Source organism: Parasteatoda tepidariorum, chromosome X1 (genome assembly GCF_043381705.1).
Source record: "Parasteatoda tepidariorum isolate YZ-2023 chromosome X1, CAS_Ptep_4.0, whole genome shotgun sequence".
NCBI lineage: Eukaryota > Metazoa > Arthropoda > Arachnida > Araneae > Theridiidae > Parasteatoda > Parasteatoda tepidariorum.
The window spans coordinates 10,643,920-10,668,937 of record NC_092214.1 but is presented as its reverse complement, the minus strand read 5'-3'; the positions used below and the strand labels follow the sequence as shown (position 1 = coordinate 10,668,937).

General features: G+C 31.7%; 1 protein-coding gene across 1 annotated transcript in view; it reads left to right on the top strand.

The window, feature by feature from the left end:
- LOC107439832 (1-phosphatidylinositol 4,5-bisphosphate phosphodiesterase epsilon-1) overlaps positions 1 to 25,018 on the top strand; it is a gene marked incomplete in the record, with an annotated part of 220,854 nt that overhangs the window by 35,634 nt on the left and 160,202 nt on the right. Inside the window, 1 exon segment of the mRNA XM_071187233.1 lies at positions 9,887 to 9,949. Within this exon segment, the coding sequence (XP_071043334.1) occupies positions 9,917 to 9,949 (33 nt within the window).

Genomic DNA, 25,018 nt, shown 5'->3' with positions numbered 1-25,018 from the left:
GTTTTAACAAATCCACAGTTAACAAATAAAATTACAAGTAAACAGTGTCCCCGTTGAAGAATTGTAAAACAGTAAAGATTATAACTGAAATCCCATCTAAAAAAGGCAGTAGGCCAAAAATAGTATAAAATTTTTGAAATAGTAAAGTAGTAAAATTTAAAATAGAAGTAAATACTAAAAAGGCAAAGGCCAGGTTATAAAATAAATTAAATTGTCAAAAATGAAATACACTGAAGAGCCAAAAAAACTGGTACCAGCATGAGTATGCAAATAAAGGGCTATGAAGCCAATCGAAGTACAGTGCGGCGATCGGCAACGCGTATATAAGACAACGAGTGTCTAGCACAGTTCTTAGATCTGTCACTGCTGCTACAATGCCAGGTTATACAGATTTAAGTGAGTTTGAACGTGGTGTTATAGTCGGCGCACGGGAGATGGGACATAGCATCTCCGAGATAGCAATGAAATTTGGATTTCCACGTAATTCCATTTTACGAGTATACCGTGAGTATTGGAAATCCACCAAAATCCCCAGACCTGAACATTATTGAACATATTTGGTATGCCTTGCAACGTGATGTTCAGAAGATATCCCCACCCCCTCTTACTCCCACTGGTTTATGGACAGCCCTGCAGGATTCATGGTGTCAATTATCTCCAGCACTACTTCACACATTGATCGAATCCATGCCACGTCGTGTTGCGGCACTTCTGCGTGCTTGCGGGGCCCTACACGATATTAGGCAGGTATACCAGTTTTTTTGGCTCTTCAGTGTAGTATTGATAACAAGAATTAAGAAATCATTAAAATTATAGTGTAAACATTGAAAGGAAAAAAGATAGGCGAGGTGTGATATAAGGAGAGAATATGGGGTCCATATAGTCGTCAGGTGCTATAGTGTCTTCAAAACTTCTTTTTATGATAGTTTTAATGACCAGCATCTGTTTTTTTTTGTTTTGCACCAAATCTCCATAGCTCCTCTTTTATTAAGATAATGAGAATTATTCCCATTCAGTTAACAGATGTGTAATGGTTTGAAATTTGCCATGGTGTTTGCAACTAGCTGATTTCTGAAATATTCTTGATTGCTGTTGGCCAAACTCTCCGTTTAAATAAAAGTCACAGCTAAGCAGTTAATCATTGGGTATGTTTGCCTCCCATTGAGTGAATTATCCTGAAATAACGCTCTGCTGACCCTCCTTAGTCTAGTTTTAATCTAGGGCTTAGTGAAAGGACAATTAATGTTCACCCGATTGACCGTTGTACCATCTTTCGCAAGAGCTTCCTCGTTGCTTGCCTTCCTCGAATGAGCCCTCATCCAATAAAAGCTATAATTCTGTTCAACCAGTTCTTTTTATCTGTTCGACCAGTTTAACTGTTTGTATTGGATTTTCGAGCAAGTGTAACGAGAATTTGCAATCAGTAAATATGGCCGGATCTTTGATATTAGGATTTTTGAGTCTGTTTGTAGCCATTTTAGCTCAGCGGGGTAGACGCTAGCGTCATCATTGAGCCTTGCTGATTTTTGATAAATGGTGCGGTTGTTGAGTTTCACCACAAACCATATCCCACCTTGCTCTCAATTTCTGATGTTGTTGCATTTTGCGTGATTCTTTTGCTTCCATCTGTATAAATCTCGCAATCTTTTCCACTCTGTGAGCTATGCCCGCAGGTGATCATTCTATATTGTCCTGGGTTATATTTGTGAACTGGGTTCGTGTTATATTCTTTCAGATTACTGATTTGATAAGCAGCATCAAAAACATTTGTTTGGTGGGTAATCCAGTTTTGCTTTCAATTGTTTCTCTGATCTTAAGGTGTATGAGTATGATGCCGGAGAGTAAGCCTCCATACTGGTTGTTGAATAGCATATAGTGATTTTTAGCAGTGGAATTCTCTGTATAGTATTTAATTTATTATTCATCTTAACATTATTGACATACCAGACGGAGGCTCAATATGTGATTTAACGTTCTATGGCCTGAATGTAAGGCAATTTCAGTATACTCAGTCCCCAGGTTGCTATATTGTTTTAGTTTGCGATAGAAAATTGTGATTTTGGTTCGAAGGTCGTTTAGATGTGGGGTCTCCAGCTCAACTGAGGGTCCAGGATGACCTCTAGATATTTGAGAATCTTTTCATTTTTAATATAGGCCGTCGGAATGCTTTTCATTTTGATGCAAGGTAGTCTTCGTACAATATTGGTATTTTTAGGGAAGGTGATAACCTTTGTTTTGTCTGGTGCAAAAGTGAGTCTGTGGTCCTTGACCCTGTCAGTTAAGGCCTCAATGATTTCCGTCCCAATTTTATCAACTCTATATAGAACTAAATTTTTAGTAAGGAGAAAGACGTCCTCGGCAAAGGCCAGCAGTTTGGATTATGGAAATATAAAATTGTCTAAAATGGAATTAATTAAAATTAGCCACAATATGGGTCAATAGGAAGAACCCTGAGGAACATCAATATTTGTTGGAATCGAAAGGTTGAAATCTTTAAAACAATAACCGAAGCGACGGTTGTTCAAAAAGTCTAAAATTAAAGTTAGTGCCGAGTCGCCGAGACCCAAACAGTTGATCTTATTTTTAAGTTTACTCCAGCTGGCAGAGTTAAAAGCATTCTTGATGTCCATGGCTACCCCCACAGAGTGTTTTCCCTCTTGTTTTGCCTCCCTGATGTATTTTACGACGTTTCTTGGAGCATTTTCTGTTCCCCTGGCCCTCTTGAAGCCGTATTGTTCGTTGTTGTTCTCCAGCAAATAAGATAATCTTTGTGTGATCAATTTATACAATATTTTGCCCCAGGTGGGAGGCAGGGAAATCGGTCTATAGTTCTGCGGTTGTGTATGATCATTGTTAGATTTTCGTATCAGGCATATTATTGCTGATTTCCAGTTGTCTGGATAACACTCAAATTCCATGCATTTGTTTAACACCGCTCCAAACCAATATTTGTTACAGTAGAGGAGATCTTTATAGACCTCAGCGGGTACTCCGTCCGGTCCTGGTGATTTTTTTGACCTGATCCTCTTCATGAAAATCTTGATTTCCGGAATCGAAAACGGTGTATCCCTGGCACCCGTTCTAATAATGTCGATCTCTTCTAATAATGTCCTGTATCCATGAAAAGTAGTAAGTTAGAATGTTATTAATCAATTCCCCGAAATCTTCAGTAGAAGTACCGTCTTGACGTTCAGTGAGTAAGTTATAAGGTTTTTTTGTGTTTAGGTTCCTAGCTATTTTATAGGGTTTTCCAAATGCCGAATTAAAGGTAAGTGCACTAACATATGTTTTCATTGTATTTCTTTTTTCAAATCTTATCATACGTCTGTATTTGGCAAGGTTTTATTTGAATTCAGTTTTGAGTTTAATTCTTTGGTCTTCGTTGAGTTCTGGTTGATATCTTCTTCTATGTACAACACTCAAGATACTCTTCTATATACAAAGATGTGTACAACTCTTCTTCTGTACAACTCTCTTTCTCATTGTATTTAGTTGAACGGACCACCATAAGTTCTTTGAGCTGGTATTTCCTCCGGTAAAATTAAATTTTACGGGCTTACAGATGGTAATAATATCATTCGCACAGTTATTTATGAACTCGTCTAGACCGCCTTTGTCAGTAACAGAGTTAACCTTATATTTATTAGTTAAAGTGTTGAGTACGGTTTTCAGTTCAATCCAGTTTAGTTTATTGTAGTGGCGTCTATTAGATGCCTGTGTATTAGGTATGGTCGTCATATTTCCATCAGGGACGAAGTCACATACTAGTAGTTCGTGATCTGATCCGGTTGTTTGATCCATAACTCGATAATTTCTGAATTGGTAGTCATTTGCGATCATGAGGTCTATCCAACTTTTCCCTAGAGTAGAATTGTAGGTAGGTAGTCCGTTTGGTTCATTGAGAATAATCAAATCAAATTGTTAGACCAATTGGTCCGAAGCGGTGTGTAACAGATCCTTCCCATAATGGGGATTATGTGTTGAGATCTCCACAGAAGAGGAATTTGCGTTTATCGTAGCTGATGACCATGGATTCAAGTTTTAAAATATAGAGTTCTATCGGATCACTTGGGGGGACGCAAATCGAAACGAAAGCGTGGTCTGAGGAGTTGAACGTGTAGCCGATAGCCTGTATGCATTTCTCTTTTATGATACTAAACTCCTCTAGGTGATCATAGTTGACTAAAATAGCGGCCTTTTCCCGCTGATCAGTGGCATAGATACTGATGTTTCCTGAGAAGTCGGTGATTCAATTAAATTGGTTAAAATATCGTTCGTTTAAGCCTAATATATTGAGGCTTCGCCGTTCATTGTCATAATTCAGCTGAGTATTAACAGCCCTTGAGTGGTGTAGATTTAGATGTCCGTATGTTTAACTACCTCGATTGCGTCTAGCCATAATTTGTTCTTTTCTTCTGTAGTTCTCTGGCTCCTTCTATTTGCCTGCAGCTTCTGTCGTAAGGGTCGTGGTTAGTGCCGTATGTCAATTTGAAGCGTCTGTTCGCTGCTTCGCATAATTTACAGCACGTGCTGATGTGGCAATCCCTGTCGTAGTGTCCAGTTTTGGAGCAATTCTTACATACCTTCTCTGCCTTGCAGTCTCTTGCAAGATGACCAAGAACTGCACATTTGAAGCATTGCTTCACTCTGAAGTGATTCTAGAAATTGTGTCTTCTCCATTTCATATTGATTCTGTCCAGGTTCATGATCTTGTTAAATGATTCTGGGAGGATCCAATTGTTTTTTCTCTCTGCCAGCTCTTAAAGGAAATTTAACATCAGTGTCTTCTCTGTCTATAATATCGTTTTGGTTGATAATGGTGTCAGTTAGGTATTCCTTGTCACATTCTCCATCAATACCAAAAATGATGACAGAAAGGTTAATTAATTTTGGTCTGCCGATTGTGCAGTTTTCCGCTAATTCATTGCTGTTTAATTCTTGTCCCAAGATTTGTAAATCTCTTTCATTGGACGATTGTATAAGTATGCCACAATCTCTGATTTTTGATATTCTTTTGATACCGCTGTTAAGTTTATTGGGGTAAAGTGAATTAATGACATCCGATTTAGTTTTATCTGACAGGACATCTCTCTAAGTTGGTTTGAGTAGTTTAGTGTAATTCCTGTCTCTTTGCTGGTGGAACGGCAGGTAAGTGCCCCTTTTACTCTGCCTTAAAACATCAGCTTCCTCTACTAAAGCAGTAATTTAAAGCAGAGTTTGAAGCGTTAGGTAAAAGTAGACAGTGAAAATCAAACAGAGAATAAAAAAGTAAATTGATAAAATTAAATTTTACCAATTTCAATTGATAAAAATCAAACGAATAATTGAATGAATGATATTGATAAATATCAAAAGTTAAAAGTAAAGCGTAAGGTAAAAAAAAACACAGTTAAAACATTTAAAATCTTACTGAGAATAAAGAAGGTAAATTGATAAAAAATATACAGTCAAGATATAAAATTAAAGCACTAAATGAATACAATCAAAGTTAATGTTGATATAGGAAGACGAGCTGCTCCTCAATCAGCAAAGGATCGCTGATTAGCAGGATCTTCTACGCATGCGCACAAAGTCATCAACAACAGATCGATAAATACACAATCGGGACACAGCAATAGAGTCACTATGAGCGTAAAATAATTATCAAAATGAGTACCCCAGTAACATTTGAAACACGAATGTACATCACCTGTCTCACCAAAACAGTCGGCATAATATGCCGATCAGTATCAATTTAGATTGGAGAAAAGTACCTTTTTATCCACAATTGAAGTTATCAGAATTAGTTGATCACAGTTGCATTCGATCAGTGTTTCCTTATCTTATTAATGCCACAAAAATGGAACTTTTCAGTTAAAATTCACTCCAATTTCAAAACACTCAAAATGAAGAATAAATACTCCTTAATTAACGTTATAAATCTAAGCTCAAAAACAAACAAACCACAGCCACCCTTTTTTTACTCAATAAAACTAAATTGTGCTACTGTATAGTTTATAAATGTCCCTAGCAGACATCGGAAAACATTCTTATACTAACTTAATGTTAATCACTAGCAATTTTCAACCCATTAAGCTTTATTAAGGCGTCTTGAAGTTGAACCCAACTTCAATTTGAGGGGTACCAGTTTGTCTGGGTCAGTGCACAATGTCTCCATCATACTGTTAGTCTCGAAATGGTGGATCCTTAATCTCCATGGTCCTCATGGCTCATAACGGATGGTTGTGGGATAGTTTTACCTTTTTTTTAATGTATATGTTACGATAAAACCATGAAGTCTGGTAAACCCAAGGTTCTACCGGTAAAATCTAAGATTTACCAAAGTGGCTACCTTTCGGCTAACGCCCTATCGATGGACTAGTTATTATAGGATTTTCCATTCACGCACCTATTGAGTACTGTCCGGTGAATGAGGGCGTTAAAAAATCGGCAAGTGGCAGTGAGGGAATTTAAGACTACAAGGCGACGATCCTTCCCTTCGACGGTCGTTGTAGGGAACACCGGGGGCACTTAAAGTTAAAAAACCAGTGTTGGGTATACCGGACAAACGAATGTCGTGCAGTGGCGATTAACCTTAAAAAAAGAAAACATCACTATAGATTATACCGGGAAAATATATACCGGATAGTGGCCCTTAACCTTATTGATTGATTATTATGTTTGGTGTTTGATTTGACGAAAAAAGTAGAAAAACATCACTAACGGCCCATAATTTAAATTTTATATTGATAATATAAATTGTGAAAGTGATATGATTTAAGATTATGTCAATGGAACTATCTTACAATTATTTTTCAAAGACTTGTAAGAGTTAAAAAAAAGTTATATTTTTGCCAGTTTATAAATAAGATGTAGCTAATGCACTGAAATAAAAACTGACACCAATGAACAGGTTTCCCGATAACTGCTGAAGAATAAAAATAATTTAAAAAAAAAACCTAATATCGAGCTTCTACCGTTTCACAGCAATGATCTTATGGCAAAAATTAAGGTAAAATCTAAGACTTTTGCTTCCATTTTATGCTACCAAACACTTTAAGAGCAAAAATTGTATTTGGGGAAAGCATAAGTGAGCACTGATGAGATATGCCTGTTTTTTAGTGCAGACGATAATTTATGTTACGAAATCATACTCAAAAAATACATATTAATTATACCTTCACTGTAAAAAATTCTGGATCAATTTATTATAAAAAGTATTGGCATCCCGGGTACACCATCCATAAAATTTACTTTACCATAAAATTTTAAACCGTAATTTTTACAATAATATTAATTTCATTATAATGACGAGTGAATTTATAGTAAATACTACTGTATATAAAAATTACAGTATACCAGATTCTTCGTTTCTTAAAATTTTACGGTAAAAATTGATTTTCTCATAAAAAGTACCATGGTAAATGTACCCGCGGACCAGTACTTTTTGAAGTAATTTAAATATTTTCAGAGTAGAAGTCAAAAAGGGCATTAAAAATTTTGGTGCGCTTTCAGTTATTATTACTCTTTGAGTATTTTGCCATAGATCTATTGCTATAGCGCTGAGGAAATATTGTTGCACAAAATTATAAAATTCGTTACCATGCACATTTATTCATTTAAAAATTACTTATTAATTATCATTAGTTATACTCAAAACTAAGCAAATACTATTGTATAAAAATTATTGTGTACCAGATTCTTCGACCCCCTGAAATTTCATGGTAAAAATGAATTTTATGATAAAAAGTATCGTGGTAAATCTACCTGAGGGCCAGTACTTTTTAACGTAATTTATGTATTTTACAGAGAAGAATTTATTCATTTATGGTCTTCTGCTAGAAGTAGAATTTATTCATTTAAAAATGACTTTATTATTAGTTATAACTAAAGGAAGAAATAAAATTTTGTAGAGAATTATTACTTTAAAGAAATCGCTATCAAGCATAGTAGTCAAAATGATTAAATAACCGTTTTAGATTTTATACTGAATGTTATAAATATAAACTTATATTATAAACTTATATTATAAACTTATGTTATATTATAAACTTATTTTTTAATCTATAGTTACTTACACTGAAGAGCCAAAAAAACTGGTATACCTGCCTAATATCGTGTAGGGCCCCCGCGAGCACGCAGAAGTGCCGCAACACGACGTGGCATGGATTCGATCAATGTGTGAAGTAGTGCTGGAGATAATTGACACCATGTATCCTGCAGGGCTATCCATAAACCAGTGGAGTAAGAGGGGGTGGGGATATCTTCTGAACATCACGTTGCAAGGCATACCAAATATATTCAATAATGTTCAGGTCTGGGGATTTTGGTGGATTTCCAATACTCACGGTATACTCGTGAAATGGTCGTACGTGAAAATCCAAATTTCATTGCTATCTCGGAGATGCTATGTCCTATCTTCCATGCGCCGACTATAACACCACGTTCAAACTCACTTAAATCTGTATAACCTGGCATTGTAGCAGCAGTAACCGATCTAAGAACTCGTTGTCTTATATACGCGTTGCCGATCGCCGCGCTGTACTTTGATTGGCTCCATAGCCCTTTATTTGCATACTCATGCCTGTACCAGTTTTTTTGGCTCTTTAGTGTATTAGAAAAACAAATAAATTTTGAAATGGAACTAATTTTTGTCCAGAAATGCAGTCTTGAGTAAATTACCTTAAAAATCCTAATGCTTAGTTAAATTCTACTACATTTAGCGAGAGATTTTTCTAGAATATTAAAGTGGTAGCAAAAGTTACTCTTTGCTATTAAATTTTCGGTATAATAAAATTGAGTCACAATGATTTCTCTACAACGATAACTAACAATTTACACAAATATATAAAACCTGATAGTGGTGCGTTGAAATTCTTATTTTATTTTAAAATGGCGTTGAACAGATAACTCAATTTTGAATTTATGACTATGAAAGTCCAGCTTCGTAATCTTGTAATTTCGAACTCAATTTTGAAGAAAAGGGAACGTATAGCTCAAGCATTGGGACAAATCTGCATTCATGTTTTGATGGAACTAACCAGTTTTAGATAGAGAGGAAACGCTTCGCCGATTGCAAGATGATTCGAACGTATGATCTATTTTAGCACTGATGATGTTTATGTCAGCGCAGTGGTTGGTGCGAGACGGGAGCACAATTCGTATAAACAAACCATCGCTGGGATTCGAACCTGGATCATTTGGATCGAGCACTCTATCTCCTGAGCCAAAATGGCTCGTTAAGTGATTGCAGAATTAAACAAACCTTACTTATCTTAATTGATATCACAATAGCATATTAAATATTGTAGGACTCTTCCACCTTTTTACATTTTTTATCAGGGTTCCTAAAGTTGATAGAAAAATTTATTAGTGACAACAAAAATAAGTTGAATCATTTAATAAATTAGTGCCCTCCACTATATGTTATTTTATATATAAAAAGAGTAAAGTCGTAAGGAAATGCATCAACGTACCACTAAGAGACTGTGTTAATATGGACTCATACTTAATGTTCACACTATTCTCGTGGAGGCATTAGCTCGTGTAAACTCCTTATTGGTAAATTAATAAAGAACAAATCAAGTATGATTGTTAAAATAAGCACATTCATTCATCATATAATAGTTTCTATTATTTAAAACGAGTAAAAATAGTCAAAGGTAGCAATTAAAGTGAAAATTAAGAAGTTACTTTTCCACCATTTTTTTTTAAAATTTGGTGCTTAACGGAATAGTATTCAGTATTACATGAAACACAGTTTTGCCATCCTGCCAAATTTTGACTGATTTCACTTGTCAACTCGAGACCAATGTCCAAGCAAGTTAGAGCACCTTTTTTAGTATTAGTAATAATTATTAAATTGGAAAATACTCTAAAATTAATGAATGCTGTTGATGTTTTTTAGAGAAATGTCTCCGTATGTTCTGAATGTGCCATGAGAAGTGATGACGAAGAGGAGATTCAAGAAGTAAGAACATTTTCTGTCTCTTTTAATGCTTGAGAAATTTATTTAGTATACCTACCACGGCTATCAAATACTGACCCCTTCTGATCACTGTCTTGAAATAAAACCTTCATAACACAAGTATATGACTAAGAGATTCTCTTCAATTGCTCACTCTTAGAATTTTCATTTTTAAATTATGGTGAAATAACCGGCAGCAGTCTGTTCATCCAATTAACTGTAAAGTATACAGTAAACAACATTTGTTAACTTAACGGTTTTGAAACCGTTTACAACTAGTATGGTTAAAAAAACCATGAATACGAAATTATACGGTTATTGAACTCTTTACAATTAGCATGGTTCTAAAACTGCAAAAACAGAAATTTTATTGGACATAGGAGATAGTTTAGCAGCTTTATGGTGTTGCCATCTTTGCGTATCGTATTCTAACAGGCCGCCAGGGCCACAAATTGCGGAGTGCAAGCCACTTGAAACTTTTCATGCGGAGGAAATATAGTGATGTCAAAGCCGGGATTCGTACACCCGTTCTGTCTATCACGAGATTGACACCTTAGACGTCTCGGCTATAATGTGTACCCATTTATAAGGAGCTAAGTGGCTTCATTTAGTGAGTCAAGTTGGTGTGATAGAATTCTGGTTGTTCCGTATTAAGTGAAAACAGTTAATAAACGATTTCTCTCACAGTTAACAATTTAAATACTATCAATTTATGATTCTTTGACTGCTTTATTTGAATATGGTAAAATAACAATTAAATAAATTGTTATATAACGATTTTTTTCTGAGAAATTTTTAACAGTTTAGAATCCTTAATAATATTTTGTAAATTAAATGATCAGACATAAACTAGAATATTTTTGTTAAAATTTTGTTTATTAGGAATAATTTCGTTTTGTTGGAAAAAGTTGATAAGTTCGTAAAATTTTAAAACGTAATACAAAATGTTAAAATTTGAAGTAATGCGAGGTTTTAAAAACTATTGCTACAATTGTATTCAATAATATATTCTCTGAATTCAGATTAACTAAATAAATAATAACAATATGCATCACTTTTTTTCGTTTATTGTCTGTTTCGCAAATGAGAAATGTCTATATCCAAACGCTTTATAAACAATAAGATTGAAAAAATAATTCGAGTTGAAAAATAATTCCGGCTAGCTAACCTAAAAAAGTATTAAATCATTAATAAACAAAACAACTGTACTTCACCGTTCCTTAAAATTAGATGTTATTGGGATCTAATTATTTTGTATTCGGTCTCTTAAAAATGCATACTCCAAGTTATTCATTTTAAGCGTATAATATTTAAACGTCACTTTTACCTTTTAATTTTTTAATAAGGTAGAAAAAGGAGTTAGATTTTTTAGTTTTTCATTAAAGTTTTATTTGTGTAGGGTATTGTTTTAAACATATAAAAGTGTTAATTTTTTCTTAGGGAGCGATGAATTTTGCAACGATATTTCATTAAAAAAATAATTTATTCACTGGGCAATAAATCTCCTATATCTAGTACTAATCTAATATCTGATCTAGTAATCTCTAAGAATAAAGAGTAAAATAATTATATAATAAAATATAAATTAATCATAATAATCATAATAAAATAAATTATAATAAATTGCAAATAATATAAATATAAATTAATATAGTAATGAAAATATAAATTAATCTCTAAGAATAAAGAGTGCACTTTTTTGAGAGACTAATTTATATTTCTTATTTTAACAGTTTTATCTTTTCTCATAAACTCACAGGTTCTTCGTTCATTTCCGATTTCACTGCTCTTCCTTGACTTTTAGTCAGCATAGCAATTTACAAAATTCATTGATGAATCCATGGAGATTTACAAAATTCATTGATGAATCTCTGGCGATTAATAAAATCTATGGGGATTTACAAAATTCATTGAAGAATCCATCTTGATTTACAAAATTCATTGGTAAATCCATAGCAATTTACGAAATTCATTGGTGACTGCATAACAATTTGAAAAATCCCACACAAAATCTTACTTTTTATTAACAATCATACATTATGTTTAACAAATTTTTGACTTTTAAAACATGCATCACTTAGTTCGAAAGGTAATCGAAAATTCTGGATAGTCAGAAAATAGTTTAGTTACAAGAATAGCCGATTAATGTTAATTTCACTCTGGAGTCATTTTTCTTCAAATCAAAACATTTTACACATACGTAGTTTTAATACTAGTCTATACAAATATATTTCTATGCAAAAAATATCTTATAATCATTAATTATATATAATTGTTTGGTTAATAATGTTTGTACACTGTTAAAATTTTCATTCTGAAATTATGGTAAAATAACTGGCAGCTGTCTGCCCATCCAATTAACCGTAAAGTTTACGATAAAAAGCATTTTTTTCCTTTATGGTTTTGAAACCATTTACAGAAAGATGGTTATAAAGCCATGAATACGAAACTATACGGATTTTTAACCATTTACAACTAGGATTTTTCAAAAACGTAATTTTTTTTTATTTATTTAACTAGACGTAGGAGCTCGGCTTTTCGTAAAATAATGGGCATTGGAGAGTGCCGGACACTGGAAATTCTTCATGTGTTGAAGGGTATGGAGGAAATATTGTGGTGTCAACACTAGGATTCGAACTCCAAATCTGCAGGTCGTGAGATTGACAGATAAGCCCTCTCGGCTATGATATGTAAGCATTTGCAAAGAACTAAGTAGCTTCATTAGGTCGTTCTATTTGGTGCGATATTAGGTGAAAGTAGTAAATAAACAGTTTTTCTCAAACTTACCATTTTATTTATGGTTACTTGACTGTTTTGATTAAATATGTAAAATAACCATTCAATAAATTGCTATTTAACCATTTTTTCCGAGAAATTTCCAACAGAGCAAAAATTTTAAACTGTATGGTTAAAAAAAAGTATATTTTACCGTACATCCTTCAGGAAGAGATGAACAAGTAAATTTTTTAACTTCTTAAAAATTTCAGATAGGGAAGAAAAAATAAGCATTTTCTGATTTTTTTTAAACTGATTTTCATTATTTCATTTAACTTCGATTAAAGAAATATCCTTTTGTAAAGAAGTGCTAAATACAAAGATGGTGAGTCTGCAAGCATCAAAATAGCATACCTGAAAGAGAGAGTTGATGAAAGAATTGAGACGAAACACGTGCTTTAACTTCCTGCCTCTTTACTTACTTTCTATCGAAGCTTGTATTGTACTTTCTTTCAACACTCTTTGTCTAGATATTAGTTTAAGAGAGAACAGTAAAAGCCTGGAAAAAAAGAAGCATTTTTCTTATGAATTTTGCAGCGATGAGGATAAACTTAACTTAATAATTTTTTTAAATCTTATTGTACGCATTTTAATCTTCATTTTATCATTATTCAAATAGAAATAATAAAAAAAAATATCAAATATATAATACAATGCTTATAGCTTATTTTTAAAATTATCCATAACTTGCTGTAATCATAAGTTGAAAAAAATCATCCAAATTTGATTATGTTCTAATTTTTTATAAACTACATGAATGTAACTCTTGTTACACGTAAGATTTTTTCAAAAAAGGTTTTTTTCACAAAATGGTGATGCTTTTTAAAAAAAACTAAAAAATGACAAAGAATAAATTGCATTTTTGTAAATTACTCAATACTAGTTAACCCAAATAAACAATCCCTTCGTACAACGAAAACTATACTTGTTGTGAACATTGTGTCAAAATTTCAAGAACTTGGGGGTGAAAATTGTACTAACTAGAGATACAGGAAGTAAGAGAAGCATAGTTTCGAATAAATTGCTTTCAAAGTTTTGTGTTTAGTTGTTGGAGCTTATTTTTAAAATTATGCATAACTTGCTGTGCTTATAAGTTGAAAAAAAGTCATCCAAAATTTTTACGTTTTGATTTTTTTTAAAACTACATGAATCTAATTTTCGTTGCACTTAGGATTTTTAAGAAATAAATATTTTTCACACAATGGCGGGGTAGTGAAAAAAAATGACACTAAATAAATTACATTTTTGTAAATTACTCAATACCATTTAATCCAAATAAACAATCCTTTTGTACAACGAAAACTATACTTGCAAACATTGTGACAAAATTTCAAGAAAATTGGTTGAAAATTGTATTAACTAGAGATACAGTAAGTAAGAGAAACATAGTTTCGAATAAATTGCGTTCTAAGTTTTGTGATCAATGTTTATAGCTTATTTTTTAAATTATCCATAACTTACTAACAGCCATAAATAGAAAAAAAAGTCATCCAAATTTGATTTTTTTAAAAACAATATGAATGTAATTTTCGTTGCTCTTAGGATTTTTAAAAAATAAATTTTTTTCACAAAATGGAGCTGTTTCGAAAAAAATGACCCAAAATAAATTACATTTGTGTGTCATTTTACTCAATACCAGTTTACCCAATTAAACAATGCCTTCATAAAACGAAAATTATACTTATTGTGAACATTGTGTCAAAATTTCAAGAAAATTGGTTAAAAATTGCTAGAGATACAGCAAGTAAGAGAAATATATTTTCGACTATATATAACGTTCAAAGTTTTGTGATCAATATTCCATACAAATATATAACATTTTACAACTAACTATAATGCATCAATATCAGGTCCATAAGATGCTTCTTAATCATTTTCAGCAGTTTGAAGCGTTAGTTTACACCTTTTCTTGTAGATTTACCCTTGTTGAAGCCTCATATGTTTTTAGAGTGCACTTATCTTTATTTTGAGCATATTTGTTTAGCTGCTTCTCTTACATTTATTTCGAACTGATAAAAAATAGCCAATAACCTTTGGCAACATTCATGCAAAACTATTACAGTTAAATAAGTTGCAATTTTATCTATTTATATTGAAAGTACCATTATTTCTTTTTTTGTCACATAATTCAATTTAATAAAATATTAAAAATGATAGTATTTTACTAAAATGTTTTGATAGGGGTGAGAAAATCCATTAATGGACTGAGCGCAAAAGTTGCTTGTTCTTAAATGTCACAGCGCGCACGTTCGACATATTATGCTGCAACTTCTATATTTATGCAAAAATCAATTCAATAATTTGGTTCAATAATCTTAAAACAATAAACTACTGAGAAATGCAATAAATGTTTTTTTTTAATGTTTTGAAAATTTTATTGCGTTGTTATTCCTTGAAGTTGGAAGAAAATTTACAAAAAAATGTTTAAATCAGTTATTCTACGTGAAAATATTTTTTTAACTTGAATCATTTGTAAATGCTGAAATTTCTAAGATTTTAATTGAAATTTTAAAAGATCATTAAGAGCCAAAGCGTATCAAAGTTTTTAATATCTTCAATAACTAATTGTAAGAGAAAAATGACGCAAAATTTCTTCTTTTTTTTTTAAAAAAAATATCGACAAAAGCGAAATAAGAATTATCAATAATTTGTTTTAAATGGAAATGAATAAAAATTATTTTTCTTCTTTTAAATCGGGGTTTAAAAAAGTTTCGCTTAATCACAATTTTTCTTTAATTTTCTTTGTCATTGTTTCAGAATAACAATGTTTCTATTTCTAGTAATAATATTCTATTACTGAAACCTCATATTGTGAACAACGATAGCTATTTAACTCATCCTTTACGAAAGAATTAAGAATAAGTTATATTCCTTCGTAGTTGTAGTTTTAGATATACTCATCACTGTGTTTAAAAGAAAGATAGAAAATAATTAAAAAGTATTTTTTCATTATTTATTTCCTTTTCATTTTTCTTTAAATATTCTAGTCGTGGTTTGTCATTGTTTTAGAATAACAATGTTTCTATTTCTAGTAATAATATTTAATAACTGAAACCTTATATTGTGAACAACTATAACTATTAAACTCATCCTTTACAAAAGAATTAAAAATAAGTTATATTTCTCCGTAGCTGTAGTTTTAGATATACTCATCACTGTGTTGAAAAGAAAGGTAGAAAATAATTATAAAGTATGTTTTCATTGTTCAAGGGCATTTTACATTTCGAAGAATTTAAGAAATTATTGCTCCAATAAATAAAAGAAGATGATTTTGAGATAGTTGGCTGTGAATTTATGGTTGAATTCCTTTACTTTTCGCTTTAGTGAATATTCAGTTTTTGTAACGCTAGCTGTTTTCAATATTTTTTGAATTCTTTCAGGAACTTTCATTTAATTCTTATAGAGTTATATTAATATATTAGTTATAAAAAAGAATTATTCTTGATTTATATTATTGTATCCACTTTCACTGTAGCGAAAATTTAGTTTCTTTAACATTAGTTACGTTTAATGCTTTATGATTTTTTTAACAAGCGTGTTTTAATTTTTAGTGATAAAAAGTTAATTATTTTCTATCTAATTACCGGATCTACTAAGAACACTTTTTACTAGAGATTAGGTACCAACTTTTTTTGGTGTCAATTACGAGTTTACACAATTGTTTATCAGTAACAAACTGATGCTAATTTAATAGATTATAAATTATAGGAAATTGATTATTTTTATAGAACGGATACGAAATGCAATGAAACTGTTTAATTCAATGTTTCTAATAATTATGGTATTAGATATTAAGTCGTCTAGTATGAACAGTCAAAGTTTGTTAGGAGCATCATGCAACCAACAATTTTTCCTTTCGGGAGTCACTGATTTTATTGAATTTTCGGAATTAAATTCCAGAAAACATGTAACATTACGGCTACCTTGTGTCAAAATTTTCTTCTATTGTCACAAAAATGTTTGTACGAAAAACCTTTTTCCAATAAAGCAAAAATATTGCAGTCTCAAACCTTTAATCCTAAAAGGGTTAAAAATTATTTTTTGAAGTTTTTTTAAAAAGTATCGTCACTCTACCATAATGACGTTTTAGGTGACGTTACTCTAGTGATAGGATCAAATTGCATTGCCCATTAAAATTTCATTTCAGGTAGATTTTAGCTGAGCATACGAGACTTTGCGAAAAGAAACCTTATAATTACCTAGATTTAACATTATTTTCACCTTGAGACTAGCTTTATTAAAGGTTTTTTTCACGCTTGAAAACCCTAAGTCAACCTCAATTTAAGGTTTTTATATAAAAGTTTGTTTCCATGGTTTTGAATTAGGGTAATATGCGTAGAATAGAGCAGATTGGCACAGATCTCGTTTTAAGATTAGAAGGTTTACACGTAAACCGCATTACAAACCTTTTTAGGTTCACATTAAAAGATTTTTGCTTAATGGAAATAAACCTTATTTTGCTATCTCGGAATTGTTTTTGCATTAAAAATTTAGAAAGAAATCAGCCTAGTGAGGATGATGTTCTCGTAGCTTTGCCAATCTCATTTGGGCAGTGTGTTGTTTGTCAAAGTCATGCAATAAGACGACTAATCTAGGCTATTTTTCTTTTAGCTTTCGCATCATTTCGCATTTTTATTGTGTCTGGCAAACCATAGGTTTCATAAAATAATAATGGATTACACTTGCGCTAAAGCACCAAATACCCACAATCAACTTTTTATCTGGTGAATATTAGAATTTGGAATGGGTTTTTTGTTCAACAAACAGTAAAGTTAACTAACACCAGACCTGAATATACTATTAGTATTTCGCGTAAACTGCGACCGGAGAAGCTCACCGTGGGAACTCACGCTTCACAATAGTGGAAATTTCCGATCATTCCCTTGTGACAGAGCTCAACAGATGACTCTAACTGGTCAACATTAGATGGCACTGCGTGCGCCAGAGACATAAACTACAACTTTCACATCGAACTCCTGCTAACAGTGGAAAAGTGACACTCTCTTCTGACATCAGGCTCGACATGCACACGTTGAAGGGAGCCGTTCTTCTATCTAATATTTTGTTTATGTGCAACCCAGAAATTACTTTCATTAAATTTTATATTTGTTTGATGCATTCTTAAGCTACATGGGCACCCTTTTCAATAAAATAAATTTGTAAAGAAATATTTTTAAAATTTTAGAGATTATGATAATCTTTTTAAGCTGGTGAGGTATGTAGCATTTCAACAACAGAAAAAGCACAGAAAAAACTGAGCCAATGTCAAATGATGAGCCGTTAAATTTGACGTATTCAAAATAAAAATTTTCTCTTTGATGACTTTGAATGTGTTTTTGAAGCACATTCGCAAAAATAAACATAAGAGAGGCCCATTTNAAAGAAATTTTTGTTTCAAAGAAAAAATTTACCTAATTAATTAAGAAACACTTCTTTATGTATTCTTTTCAATAATAGATTACATTCAGAATAAGGTAACGACGGCGATCCTAAAGTCCGTCCCACTGAAAATAATCTACAAGAAACGATATCAAGTCGCGACAAAGAAGAAAAAAAAACTAAGAGGTGCGGAAACGAACATGCGAGATCACGATATATGTTCTCAAAACTGATTCTGATTCTACCGCGCATCAATCAAGGCCGTTTTAATATAATGATACGTACATCGTCTTCCCCAGCTCGAGTTGGCATCGGAACATAAGAGATCCTTGCGTGTCTTGCATCGCTATATCGTATATCGCTATATCGTTCGTCTTCATTACTCGACGGCTTAAATCAGATTTCTGATGCATCGCCTGGAACGAAAGTAGCTGTATCGGCCTGCCGATACAGGCGTTAAATCGATATGTCGCAATACATAGATTTATAGCCCAGTCTTAATTATGATAATCTTTTTAAGCTGGTGAGGTATGTAGCATTTCAACAACAGAAAAAGAACAGTAAAAACTATGCCAATGTCAAATGATGAGCCGTTAAATTTGACGTATTCAAAATAAAAATTTTCTCTTTGATGACTTTAAATGTGTTTTTGAAGCACATTCGCAAAAATAAAGATAAAACATTTTGAGTTCCTTCGACCTGAAGCAGAATTTTGAGATCTATATAGCTGAAATGAATTGTCCGAAATAACGTTCTAACCTCCAGGAAAGACCACCTCCATGTAGCCTCTATTTTCGACCACTTTTGGTGTTGAAGAAAACCTCTCCCAGGGGACGTTTTAATGATCTCTTCTAGCTGCAAAGGGAAAACTTCTGCATCAAATGCGGAAAAAGTCTATAAATATGGAAACAAAAAATAAGTAGATTAAAGTGAATTCGAAATATTTTTCTCTTACTCAGAATCTCTTATTCAGAAAGCTCCTTTTGACAATACAACCTCATGCTGCAGTCATAGTGCATAATGCCATCAATGATTTACTTCAAGAGTTGAAAGATAAATAAGAAAGAAACAAACGCATCTCTTCTCATCTTGTAAAGCCAACTAATTTTTATGATATAAAATTAACTTAATAAAAAAACATTATTGTTTATTTATTTAAAATAGCTTCATCATTCATAATTGGTAAATTTCGTTTTACACGTAATTATATCAGTTGGGATAATTTTTATGGACGCTAAATTTTGATAAGACTTTTCATGACGCCAGCAGATGTGGCATTTCCGCACCAAGGAAATGATACTGACGAAAAGGCGTTTGTGAAAATCATGTACCCTCGATTAAAAGTTTGAAGTCTATGAGGGTAATCTCTAAGAACGACCAACCTCCATCAACAACTATTTTGCTGTGGAACAGAAACGCTCCCGAGAGGTTTCACTGTATCAAATTTTTTAAAAAATATCTAATTTTTCAAAAAATCTTCAGTTTGACGAGTTTTTCCTGTTAGATAAAAATCTAAGGACATCGGAAGATATTCCGATAGCGGTCTCAGGAAAGGTTTAGGAGTGTCTTTAACTAAATAAGAACATAATTCCTCATGTTTTACAAAGGAAGAGAAGCCGTATCTTAACGAGCTATGATTTCTTTCAACAGCGTCTCAATAGAATCGGTGCAACATTTTCCTCCTCATGCCCTGAGATGGTTCTATGAATGGACAACATCTCCTTATTTGTCCCAAATTCAAAGACTCTGGAGATTGCTTTATTTATTCAAATGTTTGCTTATTATATAATAAATTTCATATAATATTTCATAGTCTTAACCTTTATGTCTACATATGCGTAGAGTAAGAACTACATTAACTTGTACAAAAAGTAAAATTGACAAATTCGATGACTTTATTTGTTTAATAGGTTTATGGATCGCAACCTTTGCGAAAGAGGCGTGGCAGCTCAGGGGACAGAGCACTCGCCTCCCAATGAGGTGACCCGGGTTCGATCCCTGCGACAGTGGGTCCATTAGAATTCCGCACCCGGCTCGCACCGACCACAGTGCTTACGTAAAATATCCTCAGAGGAAGATGGATCATGGGTCAGAGTCTCCTTGCCGTCAGGCAAACTGTGGGAGATTCTCAGGGTCTTCCTCTCCATGTAACGCAAATGCGGGTTAGTTCCATCAAAAAGTCCTTCACGAAGGAAAATTTCTCCCAATAGTTGATCCAGGAGTTTACTTTGCCTTCTGGATTGGGTTCAAAATTACAAGGCTACGGAGTTGAACACTAGTAGTCCTAAATCAAAAAATTGGGTCAGCTGTTCAACGATGGTTATAATATAAAATAAAAAATACCCCGAAATAAACTTTTTACAGTAAGCATTATCTCTGAAAAATAATAAAATAACAAAATATAAATTTCAGATCATTTCAAAACCTATAAAAAGCGCACATTTTCCAATATTTAAATTGTTTTCATAAATATTTAAATTTAGTAACGATCTGTTTTGGTTGTTTTTACTGGAAGTTATAGTTCTGAGTGGTGTGTAAACCCATTCGAGTAAAAATTTTTTTTTCAAAAACTGTTTTCAAATTTGTCTAGCGTAAAACTATTTAATAAACTGTTAAAAATAATTTATAAAATTTATAAATATTGCAGCTCGAATACCTCGATAGCACAACGAAAATTCAATAAAAATCATTAATACTACAAAAAATAGTAATAATGTAAGAAATTTTTTTTTCTCTAACTTGATATGCTTTTTCTTTAACTCGTTGTTTTTTTACTATCAGAGAGCTAAGAGGATGAAGGGGTATAGTAAAATTTTTGAATAAAATTGAAATTCTTAAAAAAAAAGTTCTTATTTAGTCTTATTAACTATATTTAGTATTCCGTGCAGATTGCCTTTTTGTACATTTTTTTCCATCAAAAATGAAAACAAAAAAAGTATACATATTGAAAGTCTCAAGTGAATATTAAAGCAAAGAAAAAAAAAACGCTTTCTAAATCAAGTTACAGCAACAGAATTCAGATGGAACAGAGAAATTGCAAATTATAGCAGAATGAATTCATTTTAATGCAAGCACGCAAAATCTTTAAGTAAAGGCTACTTTCATAAAAAATTTGCAAAAAGAAGAAAAAAAAATTCAATTATTAAGGTACACGGTTAAAAATTCCGAACCACGTAGCACCAAAAATTAGTATTCATTTGCTGGCTACGTAAAATGGAGCTCAATTTCTCCATATTTTGGTATTTTTACTCAGCGAAAGATTGCACGAAAAGTAGGTGTTTTAATGAAACAAAAAACTACTTTCTTTTCCCAAATTTTGGTGCAGTCAATTGCACTGTGGAAAAATTTCTCGATCATACTTCACAATTTATGGTGTAACTGAAATAAAATGATCTTTCTTTAACTAAACCTTGGGAAACTAAGAAGCATTGCACCAAATACTGGTTAAAGATTTACCATGTTTTTTTTACAGTGAAGGAATTTAGTAGGTCAATACGAATTTTCAATAAATTAAAAGTATGATCAAAATTGTATTAGATCGAAAATACTAAATAATTTCAAAAAGTTCCTTATTAAATTGTTTAATAAATGTTTCTTATGGGTGTTGAAAGATCTTGCAAAGCGGTCGGAAAGACACAGAATGTTTGAGAACTTATGATTTGCATAATAATAGACATATCTCTTTGATATGTATTTCGAAATTAAAAAAAAGAATTAATAATAATAATAGAGGAATAGTAATAATAATAAAGGAATTGCACCTGATGGAGGAGACATAGGGTTTCTTTCAAACTTCTCTGTGAAAATTGTCACTGTAATGGATTTGAAATTCGCTGTGCAATTTGCGTTGAATTATAATTTAAATGAAACCTAAACAAACCTCATCAAGAACATCTGACGGTAATATAAATGAAATGGAGGTTAATAAACATCTGCATTCGTCATTTGTTTCCTCGTTATAAATCGTCTGCGTTCACAAAATGTATCTTTTTTTAAATATGACCTGCGTTTTTTTTTACCTTCCTAATTTAAAAAAAAATTGTAAGGAAATATTATTTATCTCTTTTAAAAAACTTGATTATTGTATGTTTTTCCTTCGAAAGTTTTTTTTCAACTTATTATCTAGTTTCAATGCTTGAAAAATGTGTTTGAAACGTCGCGTTCTTTTGCTTTTCTTTTAAATTATTATTCCTCTGCTGACAAATAATCCTAAATATAATGAAAGATGATGTGAGATTCATGAAAAGAGGAAAATTAGTTAAATTTATTCCTCTTTATTTCCATGCTTGTACAACTACTCTCTGATTTACTCATTGTATGATAAAAAGCATCAACAAGCCTAAAATATAGAATTAATTGTTAGGTTATGCAAACAATTTCATAACCAACAACGGCTGCCATCTAGTGGTATAATTCCAAGTTGAATAATAATCAAAACGGGCCCAGGATATGGCTTGTTTTCGAATTAAATTGAGATTTCACAGAATAAAATATACTATACCAAGTAAGAGGACATGAATTTTTATTAATCCTAACTACGTATCTACGTCATCTAAACTAAGAAAATGCAAGAAGCTCAATTTTTAGAAAAAAAGTAGATACGACAGGTTTTCGGGTTAATCGACTCATTTGAAAAAGCGAAAACTTGCTGAACGATGGCAAACGCTTCTGATTCCTTAAAAAATGACTAAATAAATTCATATTTACATTCTAAATATGAATAAAAAATAGAAATTTTTTTAATTATCATGAATTACCGACTAGCTTTTGAGAAAGACTTCGTCATTTTGGTCTTTGGTTTCTTAATTAGAAGTTTTAAATTAGCGATTATATAATTAATACTCACTTTTGCGTAATTCTTCAACAAAAGAATGAAACAAATACAGTCTCTGGCGAAAATATTAGACACACTGTAATAATTACATGTTTTGCAATACTTTTATATTTAAACGTGCATGTAATGGGTTTTTATTCAGGAGATTTTTTATATACTTCCTATTTGTATTTATTTTTATTGTACTGCATTACAATGTTAACCGGTTGAAAGACGAACGTAAACCAGTGCAAATCAGTTCCAGTCGCGTGCGTCAGTTGCGGACGTGTTTCTGTGGCTGTGCTTGTTTCGCAGATTTATACTACGCAGTTATTTCTTTATTATGAGTGCAGTGTATAAATAATCAATTGGAACATTTTTAACATGGGTGAAAGAGGCAATCTTTCACCATGTAAAAAAGCTGAAGTAAAGGTGTATTACAGTAGAATATTTTTTAAGAATTTTTAGAAAATGAAACTATGGAGAAAATCTAAAACTTATAGCTTCCCTTCATTAAGAAGGAATGTTGATTCTTTGCAAATCAATAATTAAAAAATAGAAATAAAAAATATCCCTTAAAAATCCTCTAAATTAATCAACCTCAGATCATCAAATTTCCACTCATAAACTCGCCATTGGCGACCAAATATTTAGGATTGGCGAGTAAGTTTTGTCTTATCAAAGTATCATTCTTTTCCTAGAGTTGTGAGTTTTCAGTTGACAAATATCAAAAATGAGAAGTAATTGTTTCAGACTTAAATAAAGGGAGATTAATTAAATGTGAAAATATGTAAAGTGCACAAAAAAACAAGATATGCCACCCTGAATTACATTTGATCTAATGATCAGATTTTCACTTTCTCGGATTCATTCTTAATGGCTCGAGAGGGTTAACCTCAAATATTCTAGATAATAAGCGCATGTGATATTTTAAGTTACAAAATTAGACACAAAAACGTACTTTCTCTGAATATACATGCTTTTTTTATTTTGACGGATTCGAATTTCTGACCCCCAAAATATAGGCCGGAAATAGGGTCCCAATATTTTGGTCAGAAGACAGCTTCAAAATTTAGACCCCTTAATGTTAATTAACATTTGAGCAAACTCGGTCGAATAGTTCCCGAGAAATCAAATTCTAAATATCTTTCTCTTTCGAAATTAAATTTCTCAGGAGCTATTCGACCGATTTTGCACAAATTTTGTATTTTGCTGTATAAAATCACTTTCTTTAAAATCATGGAAAAATTTGTATACCTTAGAATTAAAATATTTTTCGGTCATTTTTGAATAAATAAAAGAAAATAATAAATATTTACTAAAAGTTATTTTTGGCCTGGAATTATCTTTGAATAAATGAATTTTATATTTGTGTGTAAAAAATTTTGAGTTCGCTTAAAAAATTCTCGAAATATAGCGAAATACGCAAAAAATAAAATTAACCTTTAGGGGTCCGAACTATTAATTTATCTTTTTCTACGTCCTTTTATGGTTTGGATCAACAGAAATTTCTTTAAATTACATTTGTTAACATATTCTGTGGGCTTGGAAACAACAATATAAAATATGTTTTTAAAAAGCAGTTTAAAAAAATCTCTTTTTATGTATAAAGTTGCATAGTAAAAGAAAAATGATTCATTTTTCTTTTGACATTTATTCAGCCGTATTATTAAGACATTTATTCAGCCGTAATTGTACCCTTAATTGCAAAAAAAAACAAAAAAAAAACCCCAGAAAATTTCAAAGAAAAATTAAATTTTTATGATTTAGTTTTTGTTAACTGCGCTTAAACTGAAAGTTAAGTACATAGAACCCGTGAAGTAAGATGAAAACACACAAAAAAAAAAAAAAAAAAAAAAAAAAAAAAAAAAAAAAAAAAAAAAATAAGAAATAGAAAAATAAAAAAGAACAACGTGAAGTAAGATGAAAACACACACAAAAAAAATAAGTAAATGAAAAATAAAAAAGAACAAACACAAGAAAAAGGGAAAAAAAAGGATTTTACATGAAAGACTATTGTGTAAGATGATTGGCGATAATGAACCAAAACAATTGGTGCTATATTTTTTTTTCAACATGGGGCGTTAAAAAACATTAATTTTCGT